This window comes from Vanessa atalanta, chromosome Z, assembly GCF_905147765.1.
Source record: "Vanessa atalanta chromosome Z, ilVanAtal1.2, whole genome shotgun sequence".
Taxonomy (NCBI): Eukaryota; Metazoa; Arthropoda; class Insecta; order Lepidoptera; family Nymphalidae; genus Vanessa; species Vanessa atalanta.
In genome coordinates, this window is record NC_061902.1 from 862,172 (window position 1) to 879,028 (window position 16,857).

A 16,857-nucleotide genomic window follows, 5' to 3' on the forward strand; every position below is an offset into this window, starting at 1 on the left:
TGAAATCAACAATTTGTCTTGCTGTGTGATTTAAAGGATTAGTGCGCCAGTGTAGTGTATATGATGATAATAACATCTTAGATAAAATGTTTTACGACGCATTGCTTCAGTGTAGGGATTTTACTTCCTGCAGTGCCAGTGATTTTGAACGAGGATGAAATTACTATGAGGTAGCCATTTGACAGAATATCTTTCTAGAATCAATAAAAATTAGCTGTGTCAAATATCGTCATCCTTCAAAATAAATCAACATCATTTTACTTTGAAATAATGTATTACTTTTATTTAAGTACAAAAAAATTGATAAAATAACTAAATTTTAAAATAACATCACAATAACTGGACTTATTCGAGTTTTTAAACGCGAGTTTACTTTGTATAGTTATGTGAAAATAATATATAAAAGATTACAACCAGAATGCTGTGCTGTACCGATTAAAATTAAAAATATAGCAACACAGGTAAACGTGATCTGCGAACATATGCGACTTATAAGATTAATAACACAAGCCGAGTTTTACAATGAATAGGAAAATCTGTATTCGCGCAATAAACCACTACGTGAGAATCGCATCTGCGGTAATCGTTATAGGTTTTGTGATAAGGAGGAAAACTCGGTTTATAAATAGATAAAGATGTATGAATAAATATAACCACTGTTGTATGAGTTATTTGAATAATGCGACCGTTGTGTCTTATTTATAGTCAATAATCATACGTACAAATCACTGACATGTAAGATTTTAGTTTAGAAATATTTTAGCAAAATCTATTGTAAAAAGATATATTGGCTAACGTTGTTGCTCGCTGATTTGTTCGCGTTTTAGGGATTGGTTGTCGGGTGTTAGGTATAAAAATGTCTCCTTTCCTGAACTTCAAGCTAATTTCATCAAATTCGATACTGTGGTTTGGCCGTTAGAGCGTAACAAACTGATATACAGAGTTACTTTGGCATTTATAATATAAGTATAAATCTAATAATAAAATTCCATCTTGTTTTTTGGAAACAACAAGAGAGGTCTTTTTACTTTACTGTCCTTATTTGATGTTTTTCTTTTTTATTTTCTCATAATAACATTTTGAAATTAATTTTTCTATATTGTTTTTAATTACTGTAAAAAATAGCTTAGTTTGTATTTAAATGGTTTTGTAATTTTTAAACGGGTTAAAAAGCAATTTATCTTATAAAATTTTAGTTTTAGACCAAGGTCATAGTGTAATTTTATAAACAGTTTGGTGAGTTAGTCATAGTAAGTGTGTGCAAAAAATTTATCATATGTTTTTAATTTAAATTTAAGAATGGATTCGTTATTTATTTGCCTTCGTAATAAAAAATAATTAAAAAGTAAAAACAAACATGCGCTATCATACATCTAGAAGAGACATTAAATATAAACATCGAACGTCTTTATCTTTATAAGAATATCTTATTTTAGACCGAGTACGGTGAATGATTACTAAAAAGTTTTGCATTTGTTTACATTTCTTTCTTTTTTATATCTATAATATTCAAACATTACGTCTCTAAAGCGTGTTGATGGAGTACTTACCACTGAGGTCTTTATTCAGTATTGCCTTGACAAATAAATTACATTTTGTATTATTTTTTTGCGTATCATCTATTCGTGGTTTTCCTCTCAAAGTATAGGCATGTTTGGATCAATTTTCTAACTGTCCTCTACAATGTTAATAATATTAACAAGTCATCATATCGTCATGACTTATAATTTCCTCTGCCTAATAGTAAAGTCGAGTTGCGTTTTCTCGTTAAACATATTTTCATTCTTAAATATGTACCGTTTTTTATCATTATCTCAGTACATCATTTCAAATGTTTTTGTTATGACGCCTTTCATGCAAACGGCTTTGACGTAAGGAGTAGACACTGATAATATTTCGTCAAGAAGTATTTGTTCTCTGTGTTTTTTTTTTATTATTGATTTATGTGGTTCTTGGTGTAAGCCTAATCAGTATCAGGCTAATTAAAGGTTACTAGAATTTTTGTCTTGAAACTGAAAGTGTTTACACTCGAACGCCTCACGTTACGCCTCGAAAAGCATGTCAATCCTTAGACATGTAGATCCTTAGTGAGGAAAAAATGTCATGTAACAACTTCCTTACGTTTTTGAACAAGAAATCCACAACATTTTTCGAGAAGTTCATACGGTACACATAGAAATAATTTATTTAGCTGAATTTGAGTCGCTATCGTATACACATATGTATCTGGTTGACATATCAACATTGTCTTTTAAAAATTCGTAACTGAAACTGCTTCTGTTGCTGTATTAGTAGAATAATATCCACTAATTGTTAGGTAATCAGTATGATAATTATTTATAAAATGAATATCAATAGATAAATTATTACCAATAAATTAACGAAGGTGCCCCTGTAATACTTTTGTTATTGAGTATAGATTGTGTATATTTGACAAGAACTGTTCACAGGTGGTGACTCTTGCTCTATATACGTACTTCGTAGCAGCTCTGATGGGAAGGCAACTCGTACCACCAGCGCCCGGCAGTACATCTAAATACGAACCTGACGTGTACTTCCCTCTATTTACAGCCTTACAGGTACTTAGCAAGATCTCGAGAAATTAAATGTAGATAGTTTTAAGTTTTTAATTTATTATTAAATATGTTCCCTACATCGTGTGAATAAGTTATCAACGTTTGTGTCTATAAAATGGCTGAATTAAATAAGTTCAAGATATATTTCTTATTGATAGTAATTATGATTTTATTAAATGTTACCATGAATATTTTATCTACGTTTCAGTTTTGTTTTTACGTGGGGTGGCTGAAAGTAGCTGAGGTTCTTATCAATCCTTTCGGTGAAGACGACGACGATATCGAACTTAACTGGCTCATAGACAGACATATAAAGGTAAATAATAAAAGTAAATAGTAATTATTTTAGGGCCTTTCTAATATTTTAATGAGACTAAAAATTAAGTATGTTTCTATTACATGCAAGCAATTTCGCTTTCAAAAGTCCTCAAGCTTTTGTAATATATTCATTGTAATATAAATTATGTATTTATCTAATTAAATCTTCTATATTCGATACAAAGGTATTATAAACTTACTTACTGATAACCAGATTAACAACTACCACCTGTTCGTAAATAAATTATCCTGACCTAAGAAAACGCTAAAGAATCGAAGCGGTCAAAATTTATACGTTTGTAATTTAAATGACCTGACCATTATATGTTTAAGTAAATAATCGTCTCTAGGTATCTAGGTAATTATATTAAAATATTCTGTTATTTTTATTTTCAGGCAGCGTACATGATAGTCGATGAAATGCACGAAGAACATCCTGAACTGCTAAAGGACCAATACTGGGAAGAGGTAGTTCCCAAAGACTTGCCATACACCGTGGCCTCCGAACACTACCGACGTCACGAACCCCCTTGTTCTGCAGACCATTACAAAGTGAAAGCGGAAGATGCGGTTTATGCAAATGTACAAGCTCCGAGGAAAAGCCACGATGAAACCTACGCTGATTACGTCAGTAATTAAAATATTAATATCGTGCATGAACCGATTACCGAATAAAATTGATGTTGTTAAAAATAGTAAATGTTTGTTCAGCCGTTCACAAAACTTATCATCAAGTCAATACAAGACAACTAAATATGTTTTGAAACTTAAGGGCCATGACCACGAATACCAACAACTTGATCACAATTTCATCCATTTATGATGTTTTTTTAATATTATTTGATAGATAAAGCTAAAGTTGTACACGTATGTAATATAAACTTCGAGACAAACTGAATTTAATAACGATAGCATTGGATTTTGGAAGTGTGGATTGTTCTCATGTTAGTTTATATTAAAATTTATTTATTTGTGTTTTAGGAAAGTGTGGATACACCATTGGTAGAGCGACGTAAAAATTGGTTTCAAAGACAAATCTCAAGAATGGGCTCGGTGCGGTCGGCTTCTACAGCGTATTCATCAGGGGGATTGTTTGGGAGAAATCGTCATAACTCTGTTGTGTACTCTAGCCCGGAGGCAGGCCAACCAGTAGGAGTACCACAGCAACACCATAAAATGTCGCTCTATGAGAGGCTGGTTGGCAGAAAGTCTGGCAGAGGACAGCATCGCCAGAACTCCAAACATGGTGATCAAAGCTTATTTATTTTAATATTTCAAACATAAATTTGTATGTTAATTAGTAGTGATAGAATATTAACTTTAAGGTTATATACGTGAGATATGTATTTTAAACAGATTATTTCCAAATGTTCCTTCATTGCAAAATAATATTTGTCATTGCTTAACTTATTACTTAAATTGCAAAATATAAATATAAATGTCTTAAAATGCAAAAATATGAATGGCAAGTAATTAAACTACTGTAAGAAATATTCAGAATTCAATTATATTATACAGATAACAGGTCAGGTAGAGTTGTTAATCTACAGGGATTATCCCGAGGGCTTGAATTGCAAAACAAACGAAAACTTATAGATAAAAAAAAAAAACAATTTAAAAAATTCTATGAAGTTAACAAGAGTAACTAAATTTATGGGATTATACAATAAAAGATCTTAAGCTTAGATATATAATTATTTAACCTTATATTTTTATTTAAATTTATTCGTAAAAGTTCTACAAAAGAAATAATTTTATTATATATAATGAAGTAATGAAATAAAATTTGAAAATCGACAGTTATATTTTATACCATATGTCACAGGTGGCCAAAAAAGCAACGGATCCGCGATACCTATTACTCTTCGTAATCGACCTCGTATCCCAACTCCAGACGTTACAAAAGAAATAATGGACCGTGAGAACAGGATAGCCATGGGCATGCAAAATATGGGGGTAATTATGGCCCATCAAGGTTATCAGAACGAGGTACCGGTACTTGGGGCGCTGGTATTATCACCAATACAAGAACTGGACAGTGGATCTGTGAATAATACGTTGCACGCCGGCCAGCCGGGAACCACGGCATTAGCCCAAGCTGTTCTGTCACCAGGTTTAGCACAAGGTACTCAATGATTGATTGTTATGTTTGTTAATAAACTCAAAAATATTTATGAATGTTGATTAATAAATATTTTCGAGTAAATGACTGATTCGAAACGAACTAACAAAGAATTTGATTGTATTTAGTTTGTTTTTGTTATCGTCTGGTATTCTCAGTGAGTCGCTGCAAAGATCTTCATAAACAATGAGACAAAGATCCAAAACATTAAGTATTAAATTGATCAATCGATTATGTATGAAATTAGAATAATCACAACATCCAAACCCCAATAAATATGCTTTATTATAAAGCCTGATTGTAAATTTAATTTAATTGTAACAGGTATGACGCCGATGCTGGCAGCTGCTCCTGTCGTGTCGCCAGTCACTTTGTCACCTATAGGTGTCTCTCAATTGACTTTAGTAAATGGATCAGCCCCATCGACTCCGAGGATTGATCGTACCACACCGCCTATACCAAGAGCGACGGTAACGGAAATTCCATCAGACAGGGATAGTGAGCATAGTGGAACCGGAACACCGCCAGAATTCAACAGAAAACCAAACGGTTCCAAGCGAGGAGAAGTCTACGTGTAAGGCCAGTTGCAGACAGAACGAACGAAGGCAAACGAAACAAAATGTGTTATTAGTGTTATAAAAAAAATCGTTGCTATGACAAAACTAAGTGTCAAGTTTCGTTTAAGGTAGTGTTATGTTTTCGTTCGCTCTATCTGTTGAAAGCGTTGATCGCTATTCTTGGCATTCCGCCATCATACTCAAGCTACCACGGAATCTCTAAAACCTCGGACTAAGCGGAAAGAAATCGCTACATCGTCTGTCCAGCTCTCTAGCGACTGGATTTTACCATAGGGAAGTAGACAGTGTGTATAAATAATTATAGATGAATTTTAATATAATTATATTAGGTGGTCGATTAGCATCACTATAATTAAAGTTGCTTTGAGCGTCGAAATCCGTCCATTAAAGGTGGTGCTAAATATGTAATCACTATTCTTATGTTTATCTATGTACAGAATGTTATTTTGACTGAAGAAAAAGAGTTTTATGTAATAGAAATTTAATGTGTGTTATTATTAAGTCGAATTTTATGTACCCTATGTATTTACAAATATTGAATTTACGCACAAACAGGGATTGAATTATATAGCTTTGTATAAATTCATTTTAGTGTATACTATTTTATTTTTATTTAAACTTCCTTTTTTACATTGTTAATTATCCCGAAATCGAAAAGATTAATATAATTTACCAACAATATATTTTTTAATTCTAATCTCACATTATTTCACAACATTTACAACAGAAAATTCGTCCTTACACCAGAATTTCATCACTAAAATACTACATGATATTTTCTCTTATTAACAAACACAAAATAACTAATAGTATAGTTTTATACTATAGTTATTTTGTTTTTGTTAATAATCCGTGCTTAGTTCCTTCAAATATTTTTTTCTAACTTGGGTAACAGTAAGTATTGCAGAAATTAATAAAATGTTCACACGAATCATCACCTTTAACCATAAAAAAATTTTTTAAGTGCCTAGTTACAAAATAAAACGAAAACTAAAAAATGTTTAATTTTATTATGGCAAAACACATTTTAAAAACAAGTCGTTTTTAAAATCGTTAAATAAAATTCTGGTAATATAAAAAAGTTCACACTGATTCAAGAAAAAATAATTAGACCTATCATACTTAGAGAGCCGAGATGGCCCAGTGCTTAGAACGCGTGCATCTTAACCGATGATTTCGGGTTCAAACCCAGGCAGGCACCACTGAAATTTCATGTGCTTAATTTGTGTTTATAATTCATCTCGTGCTCGGCGGTGAAGGAAAACATCGTGAGGAAACCTGCATGTGTCTAATTTCAACGAAATTCTGCCACATGTGTATTCCGCCAACCCGCATTGGAGCAGCGTGGTGGAATATGCTCCAAACCTTCTCCTCAAAGGGAGAGGAGGCCTTTATCCCAGCAGTGGGACATTTACGGGCTGCTAATAAAATAATAAATCATAATTAGGAATTTAAATATGAAATATAAAAAGCAAACAGTTTAGTTTGTAAAAGTGTTAAAAATACAGTTAAAATAATATATATAATTATGTATTCTTAATAAAAAATTATTTCAATTTAAATTATTTTAAACGTAACTTTGTGGTCATTCACATATCTAATCATGACGGGTATAGCCCTGCCTAACCATACTCAATCTGCGGTGAGCGGTCTGTGAAGCTTACCTACCTTATGTTAACCCGTTACGACAACAAAAAAAAACAAACGCACAAAGTCTGAATAGAACTGGTAAACATCGGCGTTTAAAATGGTGTATTGCCTAGTTTCGGTCGTGCATTGAGACTGTTCATGTTCAGATTTGTCATTAAAGGAGCGTTTTTTCTTTTTCTGTCTACACTATCTTTTTTCAAAAAGTTGGTTGTTTTCAATTTCCAAATAGACAGTTTTTAAAAATCGTAGTTATCTTCAGCCTAGACCTGTGTTACTGGAATGCTGAATAATGTTGAGACTTACATTTTTTAGTACGAATACCTATAATATACAGATATATTTTTTAAATATTGGTGACCCATTTCTATAATATATATTGCACAAGTAAAAAAAAGCATAGCATTCATAACGTAAATACTGTAAAAAAAATATTGCTACGAAAAGTCAAAGTACATTTTTGATTAATATATTAACAGTTTAGTTTAAGCGTTATTTTGGAATATGTTTAGGCTAAAAAATTCGATGTTATGTTCATACCAGGGAAAACGCAAAGCAGTTGTGTAGAAATTACAGGTACGACGCTCGTGCTTATATAATATTTCTTTAAGGGTAAGATAAAAATAACAAGAAATATAAATTAGATGAGCTATTTGTTAATGCACGCTGATTTAATGTGGAGGGAAGCACCTTCGTGAGTCATATCTATAAGCAATATTATACATATGTATTTTTGATTAAAAAAAGAGTAAATCCGAGTTTTTTGTAGTAACCTAAAAAATATTAAATACATACGATGAAAGTTTTAATATCAAGATATAAAAAATAATTGAATCGAATGAAATAAATGATTGAAATATTAATGATGACCTAGTTATGACTAGAGTACATAAATTTAAATTTAGATCTATTCCATTATAATTATATAATTTAATTAAACTATATTTAAACTTTCGTTATTGGTAATTGTGGTATTCAAATAACAAAAATATTAATATAGCAAAGCTGGCAACCCTACATAACAAATTATTCGACTATTCGATAGTCGTCAGCGTTACTCGCCGCCATCTTGTATTCACTTTTGTGGTTCAGATGTTTATACCTATTATTTAAGTGTTCTTTTGTTTATTTAACACATTCTTTACTCGATGTTTAACTTTGGTGGACGTGTTTTTCTGTATTAATTAAGTGCAAAGCAACAATTAAACATATGCGGTACTATCTATATAAGCCACAGCTGGCTATGAATAATAACAAAACTGCACTGCATCGAGAAGGCGTTGGCATTCACGAACAATATAAGTAAATGCAGGTTTCACAGAAAGGCGAGTCCTTAATCTTATTATTTTTAATACATGTGACTGCGTGCTATTTTTATTTATATTTATTAAATAGTTATGTCAAACTCAAGGTCGCACGTGTTATTTTTTTTAGATCTCACTAAAGCTTATCTAATTTTTGATCCTTTCATATTTTCAGACTCAAAAGGTTGTAAAAGAGTTGGTGTAGAAGAGCATTTGATTAAATTTAGACCATCGCCGAATTTTAAAAATATGAAAAAATTTATGAAATCAAAAATGGACCATTTACAAATAACGAATCGGGCCAGTCCGAATGCCGCTCCGGATCCGACACCACCGCCAAATATTGGTAGATCGGAGAGAGTCACGCCCGTTGTTCAACCTCCATTACCGCTGGATCCTCCTCCTCCGGACAGTCCAATTTATTTGAATATGATAGTTAAACAAGAGGTTGAAGACACAGATTATCAAAGTGCTTGTGGTAATTCTCCGGAAATTGCTAACCAAGAGTCACAAGGTAATGGTGAATCACAAAATGTTACACCAGAGAAACCAACAGAAAAAACAAAAATGCCAATATGTCGAGATTATATTCGAGGGACGTGTAAAAGACAAGGCACTTGTAAATTTGCTCATAAGTATGATGTATCACAGCTGGAAGGTGTATATACATTCTGTCACAAATATCAAAACTCAGTATGCACATTTGCCAATTGCAAGTATGTTCATGCAGATGTATTTGAGGAACGTCAGTTTTATCGAACTGGAATACTTCCACCACATGCATTGGCTCACCATAAGAAAGTTTTGCAACCGCCTCCACCGCCTCCGCCTCCTGAAGGTATGTCCTGGAAAAATGGCATGACAATTATACATATATATTTTATATAAATTTATATTAAATGTAATAAAATATTATTTTAATGAACTTTTTCAGTAAGTAGGTATATATTACCAAATTATAATTATGATTTATTTTAATCAGAGAGTAATAAACTCTCTTTTATTACAGAACCTCAACCAGATTTGCCACCTATAACATTCACCAATCCTCCACCACCATTGCATACTGAGTGAGTATTTATTAATACTTTGTATTCAAGATGTCTAATTGGTTGTATTGTGTTAAGCTATAAGCCTGGCTAGAATTTTTTGCAAGATAATATCTTCAATATAAAAAGAAAAGCAAAACATTATCTAAGCAAAATAACATGTCTAATTTAAAGTGTTTATATTATTTTATTTCAGAATAGATAAGTCAATATTAAGTGTCATACCTTCCAGCTCACTGGAATCCAGAGGATTCACGGATCTCTTACCACCAACTAGATATACATCACCATTAAAACGTGAATGGAGCAATATTGAACCGTGTAAGTGAAATTCCAAAATTAATTTATACAACTAAAATAAGCTTAAAGTAAATTATACTTACAACTTAAATGGCAGCAATAAAATATTTAAAAGATATGGCTCTTATTAAACGCAAAATTGCTAGCGAATTTATTTTTTCTATTAATATTGCTTGCAATAATGATCGGTCATAAATTTATTGATTAATTATTTTTGATACAATGTACAAATAAATGCAATCGTTTATTATGATATCATAGATTAGGTTTAGATGGCAAATAGAATAAAAAACAATCATATTTAACTAATATATTTTCTAATTTATTGTGCACTGCTGTAACAAAATATGCTACATAATATAATAATGTAATTATTACAAAAGTAAAAAAATAATAATAATCACAACTGCTTGCTGAAGCGAAAAAAAGGCGACATAATATTTGAATCGGAAAATAACGTTCAAATAATTAATTACACATATTACCAAATAAATATTGCTAAAGTTTTTTTTACCAGCTAAACATTTACAATAGAATTATAATGCAAGCATCTTTAAAGAAAAAATTACATATTTACAGTGTTTTGCTTAGTGTGGTCGTAGTAACGTACTTGTTTTGACGTGTTTAATTGTATAAGAATAAAAAGCATATGAGGTGTAGCATCTTAATCTTTAGAAAATATCATTGTATCAACATTTCGATCCATCTAATAGAAGCACAGCTTTCATTACATAATAACACTATCGAAACCGATGAAATTCGCGAAGCGAGTGTCATTTATTTGCAAATTTTTTCTGCAGTCGGAAGTACGCCGTGCGACCTCGACACCAATGAACACTTGACAAAAAAATGCAAACATTGTGATATCATGGAGTTCAGGTTTGATATATGCTTACGCTCGTTTTCATATTATTTAAAATATAGTATGTATATATTATTTTTCTTAATTTTACATTCGTTTTATATTTGTGTATCGCGAAATATTAATATAGGCGAGGGTAAAGCAAAAGCGATATAAAAACCAATTATTTTTGCATGAATTTCTAACGAGTAAATTATAAGCAAATGTTTCTGAAATACTGCATTGTTTTATATATATAATAATATTAAAAAAATATGTATTCTAAGTGATTTAAATGATATAATATGCGGCGGTGGCTCACACTGTAATGTTTAATGATAATGTTGCATTGAATGTATTACCTGCTATAAGTTCTTATTTAATAGAGAACATGTAAATGTTTTTTTACTTAATTCTGTGAGCCGCCAACATGTGCACAAATGTTCATATTATTTATGCATCTTGCAGATTACAATACAATAAAGATAAAGTACAAAAGATGAGACAAACCAAAGAGGAATTAAACAAAAAGATGGCCATCTTGGACAAAAAAAGTGAAAAGCTTTACACAATAATAATGGCATTGCTTAAACCTCAAGTAAGTTGAATATGACAAAGATGACCCTAAACAATAAACACAAAGGTCCTAAGTTGTGGCTATGGTTATTTGTGATGTTGGGACTGATTCATCAGTATTATTTTAGTATTGGTCTGAATTGTTTGTATCGCATATCAAAATAGTTGCAAACTATACTGACTAAATATATGTTATTGTACTGAATTTTTTATAAATATACATAATCTTATGTTAAAAAAAATATAACAGTAAAATGAGACACCAAAATATGCACAAATGTACATATTATTAACCCACATTACCAATAACAATACAATAAAGATTAAGTACATCGAACTAGACAGACCATAGAGGTGCTGTACAAAAATAATTCTATAAAAGTTCTGATAAGTTGAATAGCTCATGTGAGTTCACTAAACCGAATGACCTTTATTAATAAGCTGTATACCAAATGATTTAAGGTGATTGTACCTTATGTTCTTGTATCTTATGTTCTTATCAAATAATGTAAAACCTCATTGATTAATTTAAAGCTTGATTTATCCATATAAACAACATTTATCAAGCATGCTTTTTATGAATTAACAAATATGGTTTATACTACAAAACACTTTACAAACTATTGCATGTATGTTTATAATCACACTAAATTATTAATTCATATTTGTATATATTTAAGCACTTAATGTTATCAATTCTTATGTGTAAGACATAGAATAATTTAATATACAGCTTATTAATGTAGGTCATACAGTTAGAAACAACCCACACATGCATTTTACAATATCAGAGCTTTTATAAAATTAAAGTAACTTCTCCAGTATATAACTTGCTCATTAGCAAGTTCTTTTGGAGAAATATACATTTATTTGGTAATGTTTTATTTAAAAAAAAAAAAAGATAATTGAAGTAGAATTTATGCACTACCTCAATATCAGAATGGTGGCTCACTTTACTATAAAAAATTCTATTACACATACATTTATAAGAAATGTTTAGTACAATACATACAATTATTCAGTATAGTTTGGATCTAATTTAAATTCATACACCCACAATTCTGACAGATACTTATTTTATGTTACTGATACTACTAACTCAAGTGTGTAATATGGTTTTTTATGTACCAAACGTACCTCTAAGTTCATCAAAAGTATTTGTGTTAATGTATTCCTATTCAGACTGAAGAAAGAGTAAAGATAAACAAACCCTAGATCCACATGTTTTATGCGATGTGTTTTGCAAACAGCTCTTAATTGATATTGTGTATTTTTATAATTCAACACCATTCCTCTACTACTACTACGTGCAAGCAATGCATTATCCTGAATAGTCACTTTACAGGTAAATAAAGCCTTCTTTGAAATACATTAATTTGTTTCTCAATTTTCAGATGTCGTCGAAATCTCAGAGTCATACAAATGGCTTAACTTTACTAAATGGTGATAATAAAGATAAGGTAAGAATACAAGATTTTATCGAAATTAAAATATCAATCATTTAACTAATTATCTTAATTTCTTTGACCTTTATAAAGAATTTGCTATTGTTTTAAGTTAAACATCAAAAGTGTTATCAAATTGCATCAAACTGTAAATTAAACTATTTATAATGGTTGGCATAACTGAGCTAACTAACCTAAGGTGACCCAACACTAATTTGTATGCCAAGACTTTTACCAATATTTAACAGTTAAGTCTTGTAATTATTAATGTTCCATCTAATTCCAATCACAGAAGGAGAAAAGACAAATAAACAAATTTGACGTTGAATTGACGCGATATCATTGGTCGACGTCTCAAAGTATATACGGTACATTTTATGGAGTTTTCTTTCAATACTGGGATTAAAATTAAAGAGGATAATGAATAATTTTTTAGTGCATAATATAGCAAAGCTATGAGGAATTTGCATGGAATAAAATATTTAATCTTTACCCCTTCTTTAATTGGAGTAGGCTAAATAAGATATAATATACTCTATAGGTATGAAAAAAGATATAAGGGCAGGACCATTGGTTCTGTTTTTTAGTCACAGGTCCTAGTAGAATACTTAATTCCATGGAGCTATTGAAGATTTCTTAAAAAAAAAAAAACAATAACTAATAGCCTGACCAAGGATTCGAAAATCAAGTTTTATAAAATAATAAAAAAATAAAAGTATATGTTACATAAACAATTATGAATGTCACTTATTTTCAAAAACTTGTCATTTATTTTCATTTTGGTTACAGTTACTGTTAGTGACTTTTCACGTGCGAGCGGTCACGGAACGGTCGTCGTGCGGTGACTGTGCGCATGTGAAAAGTCAATTTGAATAATTAATCCAGTATACTTCTATAGACTAACTTATCAATTATTTATATTATTGTTTCAGTCACTATTAGAACAATTAAACGCAATAATGAATGTCACCAGTAGACTTTCTACACTTGGAGAAGATAAATAATATTTAAGGTAATATTCGTCAAAATTAATTTTATTGCAAGAATTTATAAAATAAGCTGTGCTTGGTGTTTGGGCTTTGTTTCAGCCTACCAAGGGAGGTACCACCTTCACACATTCTATTGCCTAGTAGCAATATCACTATTTCTGTGCTCCAGTTTGATGGGGAACCACTGTAACTAAAGTTACCAGAGACAACATCATGATATTGTTATGATTTCTTACAGTGTTATGTAATAAAAATAGAATATAATAAATTTTTGCACAAAATAGGTGGAAGATATCTTGTAATTTACTAATTTTTATGTTTGCATCACAAACATGAAAATAGTAAAAAGAACTTCATTATTATTGTATATATTATTATTATATATATATTATAAATTTGGGGTAGTAATATCGTATTTCCATATTTCGTCTACATACATGTGTTATGTATGTACCACAAAAGAAAATACGTAAGACTATATTGTCAAGAGAAAGTGTGTGCAAAATTTAAATTACGTAGAACTGATTTTATATTCGGTTTCTAAATCAATTGAAATAAAAGATAAAGAGAGAAAAAGTAAAAGTAATAGAAATTAAGGAGCTAGGCAGATTGGTAAAGATGCCATGTGATGGTCACCACCACTTAGACATTGGCACTGTAAGAAATATTAACTTACCTTAAAACTTAAATGCTTTAGTTACACTGGGTCACACACCCTTAACCCAAAACAAGAATACCGAGTACTAGTGCTTAGCAGTAGAATGTGCGATGGGTGATACCTACTCACTACTTGGTGGTAGGGCGTGCACAAAGCCCAGTAACACCTATAAACACCTAGTAATGGCTCACCTTTTCAAGGATATTTTAAATTTGTAAAATTAGAAGTATATAAGACTATGAGAACTTTTAATTAATGTTATTTGTCAATATCGGATCTTAAAATGTAATTTTGATTGATGACCGTGGATATAGTTCATTCATTTTACATAAATCATATATTAAAGGTTTTATATATTCTTATGTTGTAATTTCAGAATAAAGCGGACGGAAAGTGTCGTCATGGAGCTTTGATGATGGTAAAGCTGCCTCTACTGTGGGGGGCAGCTCTTGACATGAACATTATTCCTCTAATGTGTAAATACAATTGGTTGCAAAAAAATCGAACATTTTAAACATATATTATATAAGTTTGGAATATGTTTTAACATTACGACAAAGCCAAAGGAGGGTTAATTTACTTGTTCGTATGTTGTCAACTCGAATATAAAAACGGGATATATACCCGGATACAGGGGATATACAAAACTTACTACTCCCGTTTTTATCCAGCACGAGAGGGCACCGGCTTTAATAAACGATCGTTATCAAATCTTAACATCCTTATCTAATGGCTGATTTTTGTCTATCGATAAATTACATCGAGGCATATTCTAATATTTTTTTTAATAATGTGATTCTCCGTTTTTATCTATTGTACATCTAGTAATGAAATGGGGCGTGTTTAACCAACTATGCTGTAAATAAATTGGTATAATTAATGTCATCCTGAAACGATAATTAAATCAGCTTGAATAAAGCATACTGAATAGAGTATATTTTTGATTTGGATAAACACCTTGGAATATATTAAAATATTATGTTATTGGCTTTTTATGAGCAACCTAAGCTTTACTAAAAAAGTTTGGTAAATGACGATTCAAAAGTGCTTGTAAAAGGCTACTTGAACTAAGTATAATTTCATTTGATATATTAATTCATTATTATCAGTATGTATTGTTATTAATTGTATACACATTCGTATACACGAAAATTATTTAATAAAAACAATTTTTTTTTATTTCACTATTTGTACATATGTACATAACTTAAACACTGTATATCTATACAGCTTATACTTTGTTTACATAAATATATTTAAGAAGAGAATTCTATCTAAAGATATTTTTGTAATCTGTATCTTTAAGTGCAGGACAGGCAAATTTACATTATTTTCAACCCGGATAGCTTAGAGGTACAAGGTCTTAATGTTCCGTTTAAGTTAAATGTTTATATAAAATTTGTTATATAATTCAAGATTCGTAACAAAAATAAGAATCTATTAATATTTCCCCATTACGACGTTAGTCATAACAGTTATATGTAAATATTATGAGAATATTGAAACCAATTTAAATGTTTTATTATTCCACGTCATACCGGATTACGATTTTTTTGCAACGTGTTGTTTATTTTTTTTAGACGATATATTGTTTTCGAATATATTCGGTTGTTTGCAGACTGACATTTTGTTATTACAATTATATATTATCAATATGAAACAAGTGCAGCCGATCACGCATGCTGTATTGTTTTTTTAAGTTGCTACTTTTTAATGTATATATTGTGAATTTGATTTATACAATTATTAACAGTCATTTAAATTTAGAGGCTACGATGAAATGTTTTTATGAATATTTTATGACACTGTCTTCGATTCAATCAAATCATTTGAAGTAGGATATTTGTAATAGCATTTTATATAATGGCCATTATGAGAATTTTAAACATTTTTATATTGAAATAAATATTTCAGACTAGTGTAAAATGATTTATGTTATATCCTAATTTATAAAAACTTCTTTACAGAAGCTAAAATATTTTTTTATTTCCTTATTCACACATCACATATATCATACATCATCACTTTCACATCTGCATGCTATATTCACTTCTGAATGCGTACATTGAATGAACTGGGCATTATATTGCATGCCTTAGCTAATTATACAAATAACAGATAAATGTTTGTATGTCAAAAATAACAATTATAGAGATCATTTATACTTTCGTACAAATACCATTGAAATTGATTAATGTTATAAATAGTATTTCATATCGATATATGAGAAGAACGATTTCTTAACGAAAGGCAAACGGCAAAAAAAATTAAAGCTTTTTGTAAAATTAATACCCAGATAGTAGATTTCTAGCTATACTGGGCTAAATAAAGATAAAGTATAAAGATATATATAATATAAGGATACAGCTAAAGTTTTAATTAATTATTTTTTTATAAAAATATAAACTTATATATGTATATATATGTCACCGCAGCCTTGTGCTATTATAAAAG

The 16,857-nt window shown here is 30.3% G+C and overlaps 2 protein-coding genes across 5 annotated transcripts in view; both read left to right on the forward strand.

Annotated features, from left to right (window-relative positions):
• LOC125076019 (bestrophin-4) overlaps nucleotides 1-6,267 on the forward strand; it is a 76,536-nt gene extending 70,269 nt beyond the window's left edge. For both annotated transcript variants that reach the window (XM_047687946.1, XM_047687947.1), the window contains 6 exons: nucleotides 2,451-2,579; nucleotides 2,785-2,892; nucleotides 3,291-3,521; nucleotides 3,876-4,140; nucleotides 4,720-5,019; nucleotides 5,341-6,267. In XM_047687946.1, the coding sequence (XP_047543902.1) occupies nucleotides 2,451-2,579; nucleotides 2,785-2,892; nucleotides 3,291-3,521; nucleotides 3,876-4,140; nucleotides 4,720-5,019; nucleotides 5,341-5,594 (1,287 nt within the window). In that variant the 3' untranslated portion in view covers nucleotides 5,595-6,267. The remainder of the gene's footprint in view (nucleotides 1-2,450; nucleotides 2,580-2,784; nucleotides 2,893-3,290; nucleotides 3,522-3,875; nucleotides 4,141-4,719; nucleotides 5,020-5,340) is intronic.
• Nucleotides 6,268-8,298: 2,031 nt separating this feature from the next.
• Nucleotides 8,299-15,434, forward strand: LOC125076186. 3 transcript variants are annotated; one of them, XM_047688198.1, is made up of 9 exons: nucleotides 8,299-8,566; nucleotides 8,721-9,383; nucleotides 9,555-9,615; nucleotides 9,791-9,915; nucleotides 10,695-10,773; nucleotides 11,204-11,333; nucleotides 12,706-12,771; nucleotides 13,689-13,768; nucleotides 14,780-15,434. In XM_047688198.1, exons 1-8 carry the CDS (start codon nucleotides 8,548-8,550, stop codon nucleotides 13,758-13,760), a joined length of 1,215 nt encoding a protein of 404 aa, XP_047544154.1. In that variant the 5' UTR covers nucleotides 8,299-8,547; the 3' UTR covers nucleotides 13,761-13,768; nucleotides 14,780-15,434. The 3 variants fall into 3 exon arrangements, with proteins under 3 accessions (XP_047544154.1, XP_047544153.1, XP_047544155.1); XM_047688197.1 differs by having other exon boundaries at nucleotides 13,689-15,434; XM_047688199.1 differs by lacking the exon at nucleotides 10,695-10,773 and having other exon boundaries at nucleotides 9,791-9,913; nucleotides 13,689-15,434.
• The last annotated feature ends 1,423 nt before the right edge of the window (nucleotides 15,435-16,857 follow it).

What these genes read in the sequence shown, in the direction of transcription:
- LOC125076186 (XM_047688197.1), top strand. An exon ending in ATGGAGCAATATTGAACCGT is followed by an intron (nt 9,916 to 10,694) that starts GTAAGTGAAATT and finishes TTTTTTCTGCAG; the next exon opens with TCGGAAGTACGCCGTGCGAC. An exon ending in ATGGTGATAATAAAGATAAG is followed by an intron (nt 12,772 to 13,688) that starts GTAAGAATACAA and finishes TTATTGTTTCAG; the next exon opens with TCACTATTAGAACAATTAAA.